Raw genomic sequence first — 19,785 nt, 5'->3', positions numbered from 1 at the left:
TTTCTGTTCGTAAATAAAACGAAACAGTCGCTTATGTTGTAGCAGACGACATGAGTCCAACTTTTTTTTTAACGAATAGCCTATATTTTTAGTAGAAAGAAATGATACCTTTTGCCAATAGTAATATTCAGGGTCCATAATCAGATTGAGACCAGTACATTTAAACTATTATCTTGTCATACATATTTATGTATTTGGATAAATAAATGACACCAAAGCAAAAATAAAGAATTCTACTTTTTATGAATTACGAAAACAAACTTCCGGAAAGAAATGGTGTACCTATGTTGCTGTGTGTGACTGTTGACGTTCATCGTCTACTAAACTGATGTTGATGAGATGGAAGCAACTGACATATGACGTTTTTGTGACACGTTGATGAAGAAAGGTAGGCATAGTTTGTCAATTCTTGCATGTGTTCTTAAATTTCGGATCTTCTGCGTAACTTCGTTCCACGTCAAATTTGACAGAAGGCTACATAAACAAAGTGTAGCGAGGTCAACGGAAGTCAGTCAGCGGAAGTCTTACGTCGTCACCTATGTAAACATTGAATCTTTGACGCCTCTTAAAGACAACTTACAGATCGTAAAATAGTATATAATGTACCTCATTGGAGAGATTAGTTCTTTTATTTTCCGTTGATATGCCACATTACTCACTTAGATGACGAATTCGTGCCATTATTCTCCTCTGAAAAATCCTACCGAGCGGAAAATAGTTACTTTCGGTTCCGGCGACCTCGATTTGGGTGACGTTGCAAAATTGCCTCGATCATGTGGTTTAATGAACATAATGTATGCATATCATGTGACAAGGTTCCAGAAAATGGCTAAAGCTGACGGTGAGACTTGGTAACATTTTTTTTTTTTTTTTTTTAGAATTTCTGCGAGCTTCTCAAACTCAAGGGTCACTTTGGCGGTCAATATCGCTGGTTAGGTGAATATGGCCATTTTTGAGCGGGTGTCAATCGATAGTTAAGCCATTTATCTCTTATTTAAACCAGAAACTATGACAATATTTGCTTTCTCCTAGTGCCTCCATGGGTAGTTTTGACACAGGGGTGTTCGTGATCTGGCGCCATTGTTGAAGATCATAGAGTAGCCGCCCCTGATCACGTCTTCGTTACCGCCCCTCGTTACTTTCGATTTCTCTTGTAAGAAAAGTTAACTTAATTTTATCAACTATTATTGACAAACTTGGTGTTAAAATGTAAACATGTACTTGCTTGTTCATGAGTGATTGTGCAATTTCTCACTTGAGCCGGCTGAGGGAGTGTTAGTGAGAATAATTGGCTTGATAGTTCTAGCTACTTGGCCAGTTGGGGAAATTGCATGTTCATGTTGTTGTTTTTTAATATTATTTTTATTTTAAAATTTGTAAAGAGCTTATATTCAGTGATCGCGCTACTGCTAGATATCTTTCAAACCGGTATGACATCATGAGCTGACCACAATGCTCTCACGAAAATCAGTCAACCTGCCAATGCAACCAGTCAAAGGCAAACAATGACTAAATCAATGTTTCTCAATGCCATCGACACGCAGACGTTTTCTGTGGAATAAATTTGGGTTATTCCCCCCTGGTTGTCAAAAAAGTGTTGACGCGCAGAGCCGATGTCAAAATCACCGAGTGACTTGCTATGCCATCGTAGCATCATCAGGCGGTTGACGTACTAGGCCGTGAAGCACTTTCAGTTTCGGCCGTGAAGCAGTTTCAGTTTCAGTGTATGACAAGGGCCTTTTCTGACCTCTTGGAGGCAGAAACAACAGCAATGATCTTTGCTTCATGGTTAAGATAGTACTGACCTCAAATATATATGTGAGCAAAGAGCGGATCTGGTGTGCGTAGGTGATTTTTCAGTATAATCGCATGCCGGCTTTAGCATTCTTCATTTTTGACGTTTCGTTAACACGACCTTGTGACACCAAGCCTCATCAGTTTGTTTTCCATGAGACAATGGCACAATAAGCCATGCGAGTCTCTCTCTCTCTCTCTCTCTCTCTCTCTCTCTCTCTCTCTCTCTCTCTCTCTCTCTCTCTCTCTCTCTCTCTCTTACTGACCATGGATTCTTTATAAAGGATTTTTCTCTCCACTATTTCTTTTCCCCCCGGTCAAAATAATTAACAATCGGTACGTCTGACCGAGCACCCATTTTATTATCGGTATTGGCGAATCTCAATCGGTAAAATACCAGAAATTACCGGTAAACGCCATCTCGACTAAGCTTGTAAAAACAATAGTATGGCACATTTTTTTTAATGATATTTCTTAATTGTACCTATTTATTTATGTATTTATTTATTTATTTTGTTGTTGTAAATCACTAGTCCGCCAAAAGAAATGACAATCATTTTGTGACAATGTCTAAAGACTGACACACTGTCCACTTCTACTCAGTAGATTTGAGGCCTGCTGTAACCTTTGTATATATGACATGGATTACAGATTAAAGATGGAAAAGAAGTACACATAGTAAAAAAATAGATCTTTTTAGAAGATGTAAATGAAAGGAGTTTGTTTTACATAATTATTGCCCCTTTAATGCTACTATTATTGTTTTTATGGTGTGTTCTTTCTTGTGTGGATTTTTGCACTGTCACTGTTGGACTCATGTATGTGCCTTCTTTTTATGTGTACCTATACCTGCTTAGAATGAGACAGTGACATGTTGATGTCACACCACAAAATATGATTTGCATGCTGCATGTTTTCTTTCTCTTTTTATTTATATATTTATTAATTTTTAATTCCTTTTTTATTTCTTTGCTTTTAACATAGAAGCATTTTTTTCCCCAAGTTTAAAACAATGACATATTTTGTTTCAGAGAAAAATGCCCTGGGCATGATTTTAAAACAATGATTTAATCTGAATTTGCACTTTTCAAACTAACTCATAACTCATAACTCATAACATTTTATTGATCCAACAAAGGAAATTAAATTAGTCATCAGCACATATAGGTCATTAATTAATAACTATAAAAGAATAAAAGAAGAAAATTCATAAAACCCATGATATAAAAATACCCTTTTTTCTTGCACACCTGACACACCGACACACCAATACACATGCATACATGCCTACATACATACCTACATACATACATACATACATACATACATACATACATACATACTATTGGTGTTGAGTAAAATTAATGTAGAGCTAGAGGTAAACTTGTGATTTACATTTCTTTGGGAATAACAGGCAATACAATTTATCCAGTGTGATTTTTTTCTCAATTTGTGATGTTCTAACTTTTAGTTTTAAAGAAATTAATTTTCTCCATTTCTAGATTCAATGGTATTGCATTAAAAGAAAAATACATCAATGTTTAGCAATAGCATGCTACTCAGTAGACATAATGATATTTTACGTATTGTCATTAGTACTTTGAACATTTTTTTAATTTTTTTATCAAAATTATTGTGCCTTTTGTGTTTTAAAATGAATAGTACCGAAAGCTAAAGTTTGACCACACATTTCTTAAACAGTTACTCTATTCAAATCCATGTAGCTCGTTACCTAATTGACCTATGGAAATGTAATTGCTTCCACAATATTTGTCTTTAAAAGACCTTTCTAATGGTATATATAAAAGCTCACTTTGACCCCAGTCATTGGGTACAAGTAGTGTTTAAAACCGATTAATGCAGAGGGCTAACTTTTGACCCCACCCTACTTGACGGGTGCCGTTTTCAAATCTATGTAGCTCGTTACCTAATTGACCTATTTTAATTTAATTACTACCGTTGTCTTTGTCTTTAAAATACCTTTCCAATGATATATATATATGCCTATTTTGAAAAAAAATTAAAAATGGCCTGACCTAGCTACAAAGTGGGTGTTGTAATGTTCAACTAGTTTAGGAGTAGTTATCAATATCAGCTGATTCAAGGATCGGTCATGTTTTTGTCTGAGTGTATTTTTGGAATAGAATCTTAACGTCACTCCTGGTATATTTTGCTGGATCAAATAATGTGTAAGTTACACTAACACAAAGTTGACTAACAGAAGAGTTTTGATCAATCAGGCGTGTTCCTGCAGCATGTCTTTTGGTTGTTCTGCTTGAGTTAAAACTTAAAATTGTTTTCTGTAACACACTGCGTAGCAATATTCTTGCCTCTATGCTATGGAGGTCTCCCTTTTGCGTACTTCGGAGCGGTGTCACGTGATACGCAGAAATGGGTTGGAGGGCAAGAAGCGGAACGGCTAGTAGCGTCAATGCGCCGCTCGATGATTCGGGAGTGTTTTAATTGAATAATGTCAAAATCAGGAACAAAAACGGTCGACCAGCCAAAAGAGAAGTACATTACATCATGGAGTGACGTTGCTAAAGTGCGATACTTGGAGAAATTGACCGAAGCTCTTTAGTTTCAGATTACATATAATTTCTGCTTCAGTGTGTGTGCACTGATGAGTTTTCATTTTGTTATTATTCAAGAACTTGTAGTTCTATTTCTAACTTTGTATGTTTATGTGTGAAGCTCTTTAGTTTTAGATTACCTATTATTTCTGCTTCAGTGTGTGTGAGTTTTCATTTCATTGTTATTCGAGAAATGGTATTTCTAACTTTGTATGTTTATGTTTGGAGAAGCGATTCTTTTTTCCTTTTTGGGATCAAGTCTGGTGTCTGCTTTAGTGCTTACTTTGATATTACCTTAGAACATTTATTGTGAACCTGTAAATGTGTAATGTGTGTGTGTGTTTTTTGTTCTTCTTTTTTATTTTTTCTATTTCGTTTTACTTTAGTGCTGCTGAAGACAGTAACTAAAAATTTCCCTGAATTCAGTGTTACGTGTTTTTTGTTTTTAATTTTTATATATATGTTGACAATGACAGTTCAGTTAAATAAAGCGTTGAACACATTATATGTATTTTAATTTTTACCAATCTGTCACTTTGTGAATGTGAAGCTGGTGTGAGTGTGATATTTAACACATTACTTTTGATTTGTACCTAATCTCTGCCTTTGTTAGCTCCAGTAGGTGTGTTTTCAACAGTTTTGTTCAATTTTGTGAAACGTTACTGTTTTGAGACAAACCAGACACATGTTTTTCTGTTTAGGACAGCTGGGCTCAACATATTAACTTTGTTGACTAAACAAAGGAGCCATTACACAGATACACACTCATTCTGACAATCACTCACCAGATTCTTCACAATTAAGAAATGTCTCAGATAAGACACACGCAAGCTTTAAAAAAAAGTCTTAAGAACAAAAACGTTACTGCAACAACAATGTATTTATTAGTTCTTACTAAAATCACATGCTTCAATAAAAATAAAAAAAGCATAAACTGTACAGACATGCTAACCAGCACTGATTAAGGCACACACTTGGAGTCAAAAAGCTATGGCATCAACATAAGCAGTGTTGAATCTGTTTCAAATTGCACACTTCAGTCAAAAAGCTATGGCATCAACATATGCAGTGTTGAATCTGTTTCAAATTGCACACTTCAGTCAAAAATCACATGTCTGACAATGAGTGAATTAGTGTTTCCAATCAATGAACGGTAACTGTTTACATATAAAAACTGACAAAAAAGTGAAAAAAAAGAAAAGAACTGTACACACACACACACTTGGCATCAGATCTCAAAATCAAATAAGGAATAGTGTTGAGTCTTGAAAATGCTTTGAATTATACACACTTGAGCCAGGAAGCAAAAAAAGGAACTACACTCATGCCAGCCAGCACAAGTCATACAGATACTGTACACAAGTCAAATCAATACTGTGTTTCAGGTTTGGCATCCACATAAACAGTTTTGTTTCTGTTTTAAATCACACACTTGTCAATAAACTATACAGACATGCTAACCAGCATTGATTAAGGCACACACTTGAGTCAAAAAGCTATGGCATTAACATAAGCAGTGTTGAATCTTGTTTCAAACTGCACATTTCAGTCAAAAAGCGAGTGAATCGGTGTTTCAATCATTAGCAAAATTAATACTGCTGTTGAGGTTTGGAATCAATGAACAATAACTGTTCACACATCAATACTGTCAAAGTGTAAAAAGAAAAGAACTGTACATGCACCCACATACTAAGCATCATATCTCAAGATCAAATAAGGAACAGTGTTGAGCCCTTGAAAATGTTTTCAATAATACACACTTCAGTCAGAAAGCAAAAACAAAAAAGTAACTACACACATTCCTGCCAGCACAAATCATATAGATACATAAGTAAAATTAATACTGTTTTTCTGGTTTGGCATCCACAGAAGTTATGTTTATGTTTTTCCTGTTGATTTTTTTCAGCCACGCTCTCCTTCTTTTCTCCAGTAAATCTCGGTGTCTTCCTCCAGCGTCGACTTTCGGAATTCTGAAAAATGCAAGAGCATTTTCCTTGTTGCTTCGGCTTGTGCAACCGATTATGCAACAAGTATTCACCATCTTCAATGAAATTTAGCCAAATCGTCGACGCAAATACGGAATCGCCGCAGCGAAACTTCGCGATCGGCACCACGCTTCCATGTTTTCGCTAAGCGGCGCGGTGGCTTCTTGCCCTCCAAGCCCCGGTGCGCACGAAGTGATGACGTCAATAGGGAGACCTCCATAAGGTGAAGCAGTTGTAAAGAATGAAAATGAAGTATGTATAGTGTCGTGTTTAGCCATTGCGCATGTTTCTTATGGATACCAATCCAGTGGGGTCCTGATTTGGCCTATTATGGTCCGCTGGACCCGAAAAGCAACAGCTAACTAACTAACCAATCCAGTCCCTAACCACTACTATACTACTACTACTACTACTACTATTACTGTGTGCAAGGCTGGATCTGGCAAGGAGGAGGGGGGGGGGGGGGTGGGGGGGGGGGTACCTGAAGCCCTCCCCTACCTGTCAAATGTGCCCTTTTTGTCAAGGAGAGACCCATCAAAGTACCTCTTTCAAGTGCTTATCTTTAACAGCATCAAACTGCCTAGCCAGCCCAATGTACCCCTGCCTCATCTTCAGTGGAAGCCTCTCCCTCTCATTAACTAGGCCCTGGTATGTGTGTGTGTGTGGGGGGGTAGTGTGTGTGAGGGGGGGAGTATGTGTGTGTGGGGGGGTAGTGTGTGTGTGCTTAGTCTGTGCGTGTAAGTGCGTGTGTGTGCTTGTGTGTACGTGTTATTCCTGCAATATTAAGCCGCATACCTAGCTTTTACAAAAATGTACTCCATGGTGTAGCTACCTACTTATACTGTTATTTCTTTAAATAATATGTGAAAACAGTTCAACTTCAAGTTAAACAGATTTTGCTTTAGAGCATATATTCTTCACCCATTTCAATTTTCAAAGATGTAATCATTCATTAACATACCCACGCCTTTTTCATTTTTGATCATTAACAACATATATGCCTGAACTTCTTTTTCTTTGTTCATGGGCATCCTGAACTCGGGTAAAATTAGTTAGGCCAAAAAGAAAAATATGTCTGTTTCCGGTAACCCGACGGACCCTACTTTTAAGCACCGACCCTAAAGGTTTGTTTCGCTTTTCGCACACACAAAAAAGTAAAAAATAAAAAATAAAAACGGGAGGTAACCGGTCGATGAGACTTCACAATCGAAGAGACTTACCTCCCGTTTCCGTCGTCACGCGAAAAAAACATGGCGGCCAATGACGCCGGGGAAAAAAAACAAAACGTAAAAAGACGTTAACAAAACGTAAGATAAAGGTTAAAAAAAAATTTCAAAAAACCACCGACCGACCCTATTTTTTTCGGCGATGTTACCGGAAACAGACATATTTTTCTTTTTGGCCTTACTTCCCTTCGGGTCTCATGAGCGATACGGCATGGACCGATGATTATCAGAATGTGTTCATGGCCTGAAACTCCCATGGCTTTTACGTGTATGACTTTTTTTACCCCACCATTTAGGCAGCTATACGTCGCTTAGGGGGGGATACTTGGTATTTTTGTGATTCTATAACCCACCGAACTAATGTTGGACTCTCTTTGTCCAGATGATGAAAGTGAAATCGGCATAGAAGTTTCCAAGCAAGCATATCACTGAGAGTCACACCTTGCATTTACATGTACAGCCACGCCGTTTTCATGTTTGATCATTAAAAACATTATGCCTGAACTAATGTTTGATTCTCTTTGTCCAGATGATGAAAGGGAAATCAGAGTAGCTGCGGTTTCCATTCACGTATATCACTGGGAGACACACATTGCTGTTCACAATGGGGCAAGGACCGAGTGTTGATCATGGCTTGGCTGAACTCAAACACCAGCAAGGAAAGCTTCAAGCTCACATTTCCATCCTGGGCCAACTAGCGACGCTCACCTATACAGACTTTGTCAAGTCTGTTGAAGACCTCAACAAAATGTATGTTTGTTTGCAATGTTATATAATTCTTATGTTATGTATTTTACTTTTAGTTCATTTCTGTGTGAGTGCATGATGTCCGCTGTACGAAACCACTTTGATTGTTGCTTCGATCGCCACTTCTTTCTTCTTCAGCGTTCCAGAATGTTCTGGTTACGTGTGAACTCGTTTGCCCATTTGGGTTCCCCACACTATACTCTTGAGAGCATAGTCAGCTCATTCCGCTTTCGTTGAGTAGGCATGCTGGGTATTTTCGTGTTTCCATAACCCACCAAACTCTGACATGGATTACATGATCTTTTCCGTGCGCACTTGGTCTTGTGCTTGCGTGTACACACGAAGGGGGTTAAGTCACTAGCAGATCTGCACATAAGTTGACCTGGGAGATCGGAAAAATCTCCACTCTTAACCCACCAGGCGGCAGCGACCGGGATTCGAACTCACAACCTCCCGATTAGGAGGCCGACGTCTTACCACCACGCCACTGCGCCCGTCTGATTGCCACTATATACCACTGTAATTTGTAAACTTTTGGAACATTTCAAATTTAATGAGTGGCGTTATACTTCTCCCACACCCCCCCTCCCCCCCTTACTTTGACACAAACAAATACACACACCATGTGTCTGGAGCAATACTAGCTTGTGTGTCTTTAGAAAGACAGATCTTATTTGAGGAAAAGACAGTAGTCATGCACCTGTGTTTGTCTGTGTGCAGTGTTTGTGTGTGTTTGTGTATTCATGGGTGTACATGTGTGAGGGTGGGTGTACCTTCGCATGCATGCAACATGCGTGCAAGTCTGTGTATACATTACATGTGAAGTGTGTGTATGTCTGTGTGTGTAAGCGTGTGGACACTTTTTAAGACAAATTACATATGTAGCATGCAGCTAGTCTGTCACACTCACAGAATCATAAGCTTATCAAGTTCTTTATTTTGACAATTGTACAGGGTGGTCCAAAAAAATGTAGACAGTTTTGTGTGCCTGTCATTTCTGCTACAGGGCTCCCAACTATTCTTTTTCACCTGGAATGTCTCACACAAGCATGAAAGTTTAGTAAGGCACAGTTTTTTCTTCTTTGCAACATCATTTCTAGGAGTAATTCAATAGTTCATCACATTCTCAATCCAAGCACCTCGTCCCCAGATCTTTCTCCTCCAGATTTCTTCCTCTGGGGGTACTTGAAGGAAAGGGTTTACCACAACAATCCACAGACAATACAAGCGCTAAAGGAGAACATTCTTCGTGAAATCAGGAGGATTCCACTCGAGACCTTGGACAGAGTTATCAACAACTTCAATGTCCGTGTCGCAGCCGTAATCCAGAGACGAGGTGCTTGGATTGAGAATGTGATGAACTATTGAACTACGCCCAGAAATGATGTTGCAAAGAAGAAAAAAACTGTGCCTTTCTTAACTTTGCTGCCCTACACGCCACCAGGCGTGAAAGGCAGTAAGTAAGTAAGTTACTAAACTTTCATGCGTGTGTGAGACATTCCAGGTGAAAAAGAATAGGTGGGAGCCCTGTAGCAGAAGTGACAGGCACGCAAAACTGTCTACATTTTTTTTGACCACCCTGTATTAAGATTACGTACATGTACTGAAAACATTGACTGTAGCATGTGTGTGTGTGAAAACAGCACGGCCACGTTCAGCGACAGTCGTGGCAAGCAGCTGCAGTTTGTGGTGAAGAAGGGGACCGATGACTCCTTTCTCTGGAAGGCCACCGTCAGGATACGCTGCTACAAGGTAAAAATGGAGTTAGGATAATATCAATGGAATTGGAACAAATATCAAATAGTTATTTTGTGACAGGGCGACTACTGCGTCACCCTTCACAGCAGACTCTGCAGAGTTGTCTGCCAGCGAAGAGTGTGGGCTATTCATAGTAGCTCGACGTTTTTTCTACGTGGTCGTCTAAGACACTTTTCAATTGTAGAGTTCTGTTAGGCCTAAAAAAAAATAGGTGTGGTTACGGTAACCTGACCTACCCTATTTTTAGGGGCCGACCCTATAACTTTTTATTACATTTGTCCAAAAAAAAACCCCAAAAAACAAGAAAACGAGTGCAGAAAACGCAATGAAAGCGAAAGCGCCCGAGTCCCACACTTATTTCCCTGTCAAGTAGGTTTAATTTGTACACATTAGAAAAAAAAGTTTAAAAAAAAAAGTGATTGCCTGCCTTCCTACCCTAATTTTGGGGGCTATGTTACCTTAACCACACCTATTTTTTTTTTTTTGGCCTTAGTGATAGGGTCCGGCTGCTGCTGTTTCCTTGTATGCTCTTGGGAACCTTACCGTACCCATAGCAGTTTTTGTAGGGCTAAGAAATTAGTTCCAAAACTTCAACCCTGCTTGACTGGCTTTGCCTCCAAAGGTGATTGTTTAGCAGCGTGCACTCTGTTACAAATTATTAATAAGAGTAATGCTTAATGCATCAGCAAACTTTTTTATCTTTATTTTTATCCAGCCCTTTCTAATTTAGATTGACTGCTCTAATTTTATGTGGAAAAAAAAGCCACACATCAAATCCACAGTAAAAACTTCAGACAGAAAGATGCCAATGATTTAGTATTAGCCTGTTCCTCTTTTGTGTTACTGTGAGTCAAATTTGCAAGCTGCAAACATTTATTTCATTTGATTTACTTTACTTTTGCTTCCTTCGAGTGGAAAGTTGAAGCCTTTACCTAATATCAGGCTGTACTGCAAGTTAAAGAAGTGGCTACACAGTGCCTCCTCCTGCTTATGTATTCTAAAATTTGTTTTTGCCATGTTCATGAAGCGATAGTTGTTCCAGGCTAAGTGTTTTTGAATCTCTGAGGGTTAAGACTGCAGTTAATAACTTCAATCGTATTGTGGCAGAGAAGCCATAATTGAAAAAGTTAGTGTTATGTGAGAGGTAATCTTTGAAGGTTCGGGACTGCCATAGCATGCAGAGCTGTTATGCTATCGCTGGCTCCAGTATTTTTGTGAATAATGTAAAATGTCACAATACACAAAAAATAATTTAAAAAATTTAACAATACGAAAGTATTTATTCCGGGTGTTTGATTAAGTGTGTACATTCATAGTTTCTGCAAATCTTTCTTAGGCACTTTTTTTTTTTTAAACTTTTTTTCTAATGTGTACAAATTAAACCTACTTGACAGGGAAATAAGTGTGCGACTCGGGCGCTTTCGCTTTCATTGCGTTTTCTGCATTTGTTTTCTTTTTTTTTCTCTTTTTTTTTGACAAATGTAATAAAAAGTTATAGGGTTGGCCCCTAAAAATAGAGTAGGTCGGGTTACCGTAACCACACCTATTTTTTTGTTAGGCCTTACCTGCAGTTTAGTATTTCACAAAAAATTGGATCAGCTACTGAAAATGATTTTTTTTTTAGGTGGGTGTTGTTTTGAAAGTAGTACCTGCACCTTTATTGTGATTTTTGATTGTTTGCAGATCAACACAAGAACAAAGACTGTGGATTCATGCCGAGCGTTGACACTGCGACAGTATTGCCAGATGCACCGAGAAATCTCGGACCAAGTCTCCCAGCTCTCCAACCTGCAGTCACCGCGGCCCACTGAAGTCACTGCTTCAGCCATCTTCAATGAGTGAGTGGATAAGACTAAACTACATAACTTAAACCGGTACTTGTCTCATTATTCCAAAAATCGAAATCGGCGTATGGCTGCCTGAATAGCGGAGTAAAAATTGGCATACGCGTAAAACCGGTGGGACTTTCAGCCCATGAACGAAGAATAAGGCGGTGATTAAATGCTCATGTTGCAAGCGCTAGTTTTGGGTAGTCACAGTTGAAGAACACTTGTAAATAAAAACAGTGAAACAGTGAAACCCCTCCAGACCGCCCAAGTTAAGACTCCCTCCCTTTTTACAGCCCTGTTTTCTCACATTTTCTGTTCATAATTTCTGAAAAGTTACCTCCCTTTCAATACTCATTATTCATTGATATGTGTGTGATTGCACGCTAAATAATGTTATGTTGTCGTAGTATTTTGATTGTACAGCGCTTTGAGCAGGGTTAAACCCTGGATATATGCGCTATATAAATATTATGCATTATTATTATTATTATTATTATTATTATTATTATTACTCCCTCCTTTTTAAAGGCAGAGTAAGCCTCCCGTAAACCATCACAGATACGGTCAGGCTTTTACACACAGTACAAACACCCTTTCATTTAAACACTCACCAATTGAGAACATCCTAGGTGCCCTCCGTAAAGAGCGAACAATTTTCAAAGAATTTATTTTTGCGTGGTTTATCTTACCCCTGAGCCATCGTGAACCCGTGTGATCCAGTTTTCCCACTTTTCACAATGCAGTCGTCATAGTTAGTCATTTGAATATCTACAATAGCACGTTTTTCATGCACGAAACAACGGCTGTGGTTCACAAGAACTCTAGCGATGGCTTTTGACTGTTGAGAGGAACGGCGATTTGCACTGATAAACCGGGCCGTCGTCTGCTACGACCCTTGCGTGACCCTGCTTCCGGGCTTTTCTTTTTTTAAACTTTGACAACTTCGAATTGTTCTGATCTTGTCTTGATGAAAAACGAATTCTTTTATGATTAAAGAATGTTTGTGTAACAAGCTGTCAATTTATCATTTAGATTTTAAAAGTTAGGTCTAGCGCAAAAACGAGGCGCCATTGTTCTTCAGGGCCAAGTCCACGAAAATAAATTCTTGGAAAATGTCTCACGCTCGACAGAAAGCAGCCAGGATGTTCCCGTTCGGTGAGCGTTCAAATGGAAGTATGCTTGTACTGTATTTAGACCCTCGGGGAGCTCTGTGATGGTTTACGGGAGGCTTACTGTGCCTTTAAGACTTACTCCCATTTTTGAAGGTCTTAACAGGGGGGTTCCACTGTACAGTCCCCGGCAAAAGAAACGCAACTCATTCGCGCCCGCTGTTGCGAGTGATTTTTCGTCATTTTCAAATTGTCGTGAAATATGAACCAGATAAGATAAATAGATTCATAGAGGATAATTTACTGGCAATACGGCAAGTGCATAGTATTTAATTGTTTTTATCGTTTACCTGTTCATAAATTGTGTTAAACAGGGTAGGGGTCAAGCGAATCGTGATTGCAGGCAAACGTGTCTCTTCAACATGCTGAGAAAATAGGCAAAACAAATTACATTTTTGGAGGACATTCATTTCTCAACAGCACCATTTAATTAGAATTATTCGCCAAAGCGTTTAAGACCAAAATAAATGAGCAAAGATCACTTAGACAGTGTTAAAAAGGGTTGTTTGGCAAAAGCTTATTCGCACTGAATCGATGTGATGATTTCTTTAAAAAAACAGGTGTTATTTGTGGCCAAGTGTCTGATCTACACGATCAAACTATAACTATAAAAAGTGCGGTTAAAAAAAAATTTTTTTTTTACATCGATCGATTGTACAAGAAATTAGTTTCATTTGATATTTCCATTGTATGCAGCTTTGACACAGACAACAGGGGGGGTGGAGGATGACAACGAGTGCTGTATATGTATGGTGTGATTTTGATATTCCTGATTGTGTGCAGCTTTGACACAGACAACATGGGAGTAGAGGATGACAACGAGTGCTGTATATGTATGGAGCGCAAGGCTGAGGTCATACTGGGCTGCGGACATAACTTCTGTGAAATCTGCATCGATTCATGGACAAGGTATGGATAAGCACTATAACATGGCTTAAAAGTTGAATAAGCTAAACATGTCTGCAAAGTCAGGAATTAACCCAGTGGAAGTGACGTCACATACTGAAAGAAGATCGACTGTCGGTGGGACTGTAAACCACGCTAAATGGGGTTATTGACAACATGGTGGTTTTTTTCAAGTGTATATATATAGAGAATACTACATGGCTTGCTTTGTCGTACCAGATTTACACGAGTTGTTTTTTAAAATATTGAACTGCGAGCGAAAGCGAGCTGTTCACTATTTGAAAAAGCAACGAGTGTAAATCTGGTACGACACAGCAAGCCATGTAGTATTCTGTTTATCCTACATACTGTACTTACGTTTATTTTACTGAAAATGTCCTGCAGTCTAGGCAGCTAAATTGAAGACGCTTGTTTTGGAACCTCGATCTCTTCTAAAGCCTCGTGCAATCTATTACGTCAAAACAAAGAAACGTCATTCTGAAAGTGTGGCGTGACGTGTTAGTTCTAAAAATTCATCGAGGGTAATTAGCGACCGCAATTTTTTTCTCTATAAGTATAATGACGTTTGTCTCGGTGACTTTGGCATCATAAGCAATGGAAAAACAGGTCCCTGCCAGACTTGCTTGACATGACCTCATTTACATGATATACACATGTGTGATTTGAACGATTATTATTTCACGAGTGTCTCTCACGTATGTAGGATAAATTCTTTTAAGGGTCCACTGGGTATATGAAGATGAAACATGCACAACTCTATGCTAAATGTAGCGTGTGTGGATGAGTGTGTGTTTTCCGTGTGTCTCTCAACATATGAATTCTGTATGACTCTCTGTGTGGCATGAATCAATGCGTGTGTGATTACATGCTTGGTCATGTTCAACTCTCTGCTAAATGTAGCGTATGTGCATGAATGTGTGTGTGTACCTGTGTGTCTCTCAACATATGAATGTATTGTATGACTCTGTGTAGCATATATCCATGCATGTAAATTTACATGTATTTTTATGAGAATTTAAATAACCACAGTGACAACTTTCAAGCAATAATTCCTCTCTCTCTGCTCTCCAACAGCCAGCGAAGTCGCAGCAACTGCCCTTTATGTCGGGAGAAGGTCACAGGGTCGGACGACACGTGGGTGCTGACGGAAAAGCCGGACTCCAGTGACTATGAGACTGACCTCAAGGGCTATCTGGTGGGCTTAGCTGACCGACCTACGTGAACACAGTGCGTTGTCTTCATTCAACACAGAGTCAAAGCTTAACGCATACTCAAAGCCTACGTGAACACATTATGTTTTCTTCATTCAACATGGAGTCGAAACTTAATGCAAACTCAAAGCCTACGTGAACACAGTGTGTTTTTTCATTCCACATGGAGTCCAAACTTAACGCAAACACAAAGGATAGAGTATATCCACTAAGGTTTGAGTACACATGGACTGCTCTGGAAGGTCTTCTTCTTCTGGGTTCATGGGCTGCGACTTTCCGTACTGCGTGCAGTGTTTGCATCTCAAAATGGACTTCGTGCAGTGTTTAGTCAAATCTCTGAAAGGAACGGCAACCGCAACTCATTTCACATAATCTCAGAACGAATTTCCCCTTGGTGGGCCAAATTAAACGTAATCCGATTTTGCGCAAAAAATAACACAAAGCACAAAATGGTGCCAGAGATTTCCAGTTTTAAAGAAATATCGTCATAAGGTTAAAACGTGCCATTGTCAGCCAGCCAATCAGCGTCTACTGTGTAGGACACGCCTTTCTACTGCTCAAAGCAAAATCTGCACAGTGAATTTCACTGCATGCAGCTGCACGCAGTTGTTTTTGACACTGCGCATGCATGCAGCGTATATTAAGAACAGGCTTTATGTGTATGGCCGTTCTTTATTCAGCCATTTAGCCAGTCATACTCAGATTCTGGGGAAATCTATAAGGTCAGTTTGTGAGGTTTTGCAGACTAACTTCTGTCTTCTTCGTTCTTGGGATGAAACTCCCACGGGTTAATATTTGTATGACTGTTGTTACCCTGCCATTTAGGCAGCCATACCCTGCTTTCGGGAGAACAAGATCCTGTAGTGGGGGCACCCGTCCCATGACTGGCTACCTGCAATATTTGACAGATTTACTGTGGCCCGAGGTGTCCAGTTCATGTGAGGGACCGCTGTAGCTATTTCAATCAGCCGTTTCTGTTCTGATGTGTCCTCCATTATGGGTGTGTCCAGCATCAAAATATGACGCAACCACCTGTTGAATGTAGAAGAAATTGTGTGGAGAATTAGTCAGTAGATTAGGAGAAAAAGGCATCTGCTTCAAAGAAGCAATCCAAAACTGAACAAGAACAAAAGGAACAAATATAGCTTGTGTGTGTTTTTTTCTATCACAATCATCTCATCTTGAACATTAATTCACAGGATTTGGCTCAGAAGAGGTTTGGTATTGTTCCTGTGATAAAAAAAATACCCATGTCAATAGATTGCTTTTTGATCCATTCTCTAACCCACCTGGATCAACTGAACTGTGGGTGATTTGTATGCTGAAATGAATTGTGTGTGTGTGTGGGGGGGGGGGGGGGGAGATCTTGCCGTATTCAAAGACTTATCAGAGTAGCTGTAAATCATTAAATGTGGAAGCAAAATGTAAAGGTTACAAATATACTTGCAAAACCCACACCAGAAATGAAATGTATGTCGCCTGGTGTCATTGGACGAACAGCTGTGATTGGGTCACATGACATTGATTATGAGGGAGTTGATGAAGAGCTCATTATAGAGCTCTGCAATTTATACAGTGGTACATACTTGCATCAATGAAAGGACATTGGAGGTGGTCTTTCACAACATGTATATTTTGGTCAAGATAATCCACGGGACAACAGAAGGTAGTCTTTATTGGGAGGTGTCCACTCATCAGAGGGTGTATGAGAGGGGGAGGCTTCCCAAATGAGGCAGGGTTTTGTGGGGACTTATCCCGCAGATTCAAAATGTAGCATTTGTTTTTTGGGGGGCTTCTTTGAGAACAAGGGTACATTTGGCTTTATCAGTTGTGCAAGGTGGCATAGGTTGTGTGCAATATTAACTCTCAAGGTTAAATGTTACTTCTTTTGTTTCTTCTTTTATGATAGTTCTGTAACTGTGCAATTGTTGAGTGTGTGTGTATAGTGTGTATGCTGTATTGTTCAGACCATATGGACCCTGCTCATAATGTAAAATCATGGTGGTACACGTAGCTCTATCATGCACAGTAATGAAGGCAACATTTGTATCTGTTGTACTCTTGATGAAGATACAAAATCGTTGATTGTACATGTATTCTGTATGCAAGAAGACGGTGTACCATTTCAGGTGAATTAAATGTGAATTTACTTTCGTAAGTGATTAAAATTTAAAAATCATTGTTGCCAAGTATTTCAAAGACAGACCAGTGTTATGAACATATAAAATATTACAGGATGTCGTTAGAGCGGATATAGATGTAGTTAGCTGAATTATCAAGTGAAAGTGTCATAGAAGTTAGCAGCTGCTATTGTTGTCGCTGTTGCATATTTGTAATTCCTGCACAGAACCGGGTCAATGAAAAGACATTCATGAGAATTATTCAAGTATTTTGTGCCATTGTAATACAGGACCAGAACTTCTGCTATTTACCTTAAAAAAAATCACTGAAGTAACTCACAGTCACTGATTGTTTAATCATCAGTTTTGTTTTTATCCAGACGGCTTTTCTGACACTCTCAAAAGTAGTAATCTTTGACGTAAAAGACGGTTTTAACATTTTTTTTAAAAGAAAGACATAACTTGAATGCAATTTGATGAATGAAGACCAGCAGGTTCACTGAAGCAGTTTTCAGAGTATTTGCAATTAAGACAATACTTGTGGTACTGTAAATACGTTTACTATTATAGCAATACTCCCACCCAGAATAATATATTGATGATATATATATATATATGCAATTCCAGGTGTTTTGATAGCAAAATGCAGTTCTGTGTTTTCACTGTGATACATTTTCTTTCATTGTGACTTCGGAATTGATAAATGTTGGTTTTATCAGCAGTACATTTTCATGTGTGCTTTCTCTTTCTCTTTCCTTGTTTGTTTATTACCCCGGCGGGTTAGGGGGAAGAATTTACCCGATGCTCCCCAGCATGTCGTAAGAGGCGACTAACGGATTCTGTTTCTCTTTTTGCCCTTGTTAAGTGTTTCTTGTATAGAAATGTGGTCAATTTTTGTAAAGATTTTGGTCAGGCAGTATGTGGGAAATGTTGGGTCCTTTGTACTGGAAACTTGCATTCTCCCAGTAGGGTCATATATTGTGCTACGTTGCATTAGCCCCTGGAGGAATTTTTTGATTGTGCTTTTGTGAACAAGAAACAATTGACAAGTGGCTCTATTCCTTCCCCCCCCCCCCCCCCCCCCCCCCCCCCCCTTTCCCCGTCGCGATATAACCTTGAACGGTTGAAAACGACGTTAAACACCAAATAAAGAAAAAAATTGTTTGTTTATTTGTTTATTTGTTTATGCATTCATGTGTATTCTTTAGGCTTCATGCACAAGCTTTTCCCTGCCTAAAGCAAATACAGCATTATATTGCAATGTTGTTTTAGTTTGTTTCAGCAGCAAATTGGACTCTTGTTTCTTTTTTCCCACCAATAAAATGCAGGGGCGAAGAAAAGATATTAAATAGAACTTCCCATTTACAAAAAAAAAAGTTTGTAACTGCACAGACTTGTCCATCTATCTGTATTTTACAAATCAGGTTTTACTGTACCTGCATTTTTGGAGGGTCAACTTTTCTGTTTTAGTGGTGACAACGCTAATATTTGAAAAGAATATTTTTGTACTTTCAACTTGCTTTATCTGTCTCACACTCATTTCTGCCTCTCCAATGACACCCCCCCCCCCTCCCCTTCCACCACATGCTCTCCCCCACAAATTTCTATGATTTTAACTGCGATTCCAGGGTCTGTTATATCTTAAGGTTGGTTTTACTCTTTGTTAGACTTTTACCAGTTTGGTATTCTTGTCCATTAATCTTTTTACAGTAATAACAATGACTTCAGCTTTTTACTTTTAATTACTCCTCTGAGTTATCAGGAGAGGTTTTTTTAATGAGTGCTGTTAGGCCCGCCAGTCTATCTGAGCTCAGTCTGTGGATGAAAAACTTAATGTTCAGGTTATCTCAGATGTTATTGACGCTAAAGCTTTGAAACTTTGCACCTTTCTAATGTTTGATGATCTCCAGAATGACGCACATCTCTGTTCAAAGTGGCCATGCATACTGGAAGCATTTTATATACAATTGACCACGCCTCAGTCATATTTTCACCTTTAGATTTATTAGTACAACATTGTATTTGAGAAAAAGTAAAACTACTTTGACTCTTGCCTTTGCATGTAAGCAGCTGAACGAACGAATGTACCAGATTTTTCAAATCCAAGAAAGTATTTTAGATTTGTGTGTTTGTTGATAATATTAATATTTTTTAGCAGGTGAAAGCGGTCTATATTGCTGTAATGCTTATTTTTGGTATTGGAAGAAATAACTTTTATGTTCTAATATAAAGGTCAATTGTTAGTGCTCAAGGTATATCTGTTTGTTATTGTTTTGGTGTGTGTGTGCATGCGTATGTGTGTGAGGGTGTTTGTATTATTGTTTGTTTTTCAAATGTAGTTTCACTGTGAATTTTAGGAGATGAGAGGTATGGCTTTTTTGTGTGTGTGTATACAATTATTGCCCTCATGTCAGTTTTGAATTACATTGTGATGCACTCAAAATATCAGCTGTTCTTTTCCCCCCTA

The 19,785-nt window shown here is 38.8% G+C and overlaps 1 protein-coding gene across 2 annotated transcripts; it reads left to right on the top strand.

The window, feature by feature from the left end:
- The first annotated feature begins 262 nt into the window (after positions 1-262).
- LOC138970719 (RING finger protein 141-like) lies at positions 263-18,048 on the top strand. 2 transcript variants are annotated; one of them, XM_070343207.1, is made up of 7 exons: positions 263-388; positions 6,922-7,000; positions 8,108-8,328; positions 9,969-10,077; positions 11,767-11,921; positions 13,865-13,990; positions 15,062-18,048. In XM_070343207.1, exons 3-7 carry the CDS (start codon positions 8,183-8,185, stop codon positions 15,207-15,209), a joined length of 684 nt encoding a protein of 227 aa, XP_070199308.1. In that variant the 5' UTR covers positions 263-388; positions 6,922-7,000; positions 8,108-8,182; the 3' UTR covers positions 15,210-18,048. The 2 variants fall into 2 exon arrangements, with proteins under 2 accessions (XP_070199308.1, XP_070199307.1); XM_070343206.1 differs by lacking the exon at positions 6,922-7,000.
- Positions 18,049-19,785: the final 1,737 nt, after the last annotated feature.

This window comes from Littorina saxatilis, linkage group LG7 (genome assembly GCF_037325665.1).
Source record: "Littorina saxatilis isolate snail1 linkage group LG7, US_GU_Lsax_2.0, whole genome shotgun sequence".
Taxonomy (NCBI): Eukaryota; Metazoa; Mollusca; class Gastropoda; order Littorinimorpha; family Littorinidae; genus Littorina; species Littorina saxatilis.
The sequence above is the reverse complement of the archived record's forward strand: the minus strand, read 5'-3'. Positions and strand labels throughout refer to the sequence as shown.

Coding starts and splice junctions, on each gene's coding strand:
- LOC138970719 (XM_070343206.1), top strand. CDS start 8,183: ATGGGGCAAGGACCGAGTGTTGATCATGGCTTGGCTGAACTCAAACAC. Junction 8,329..9,968: donor GTTGAAGACCTCAACAAAAT/GTATGTTTGTTT, acceptor GTGTGAAAACAG/CACGGCCACGTTCAGCGACA. Junction 10,078..11,766: donor TCAGGATACGCTGCTACAAG/GTAAAAATGGAG, acceptor GATTGTTTGCAG/ATCAACACAAGAACAAAGAC.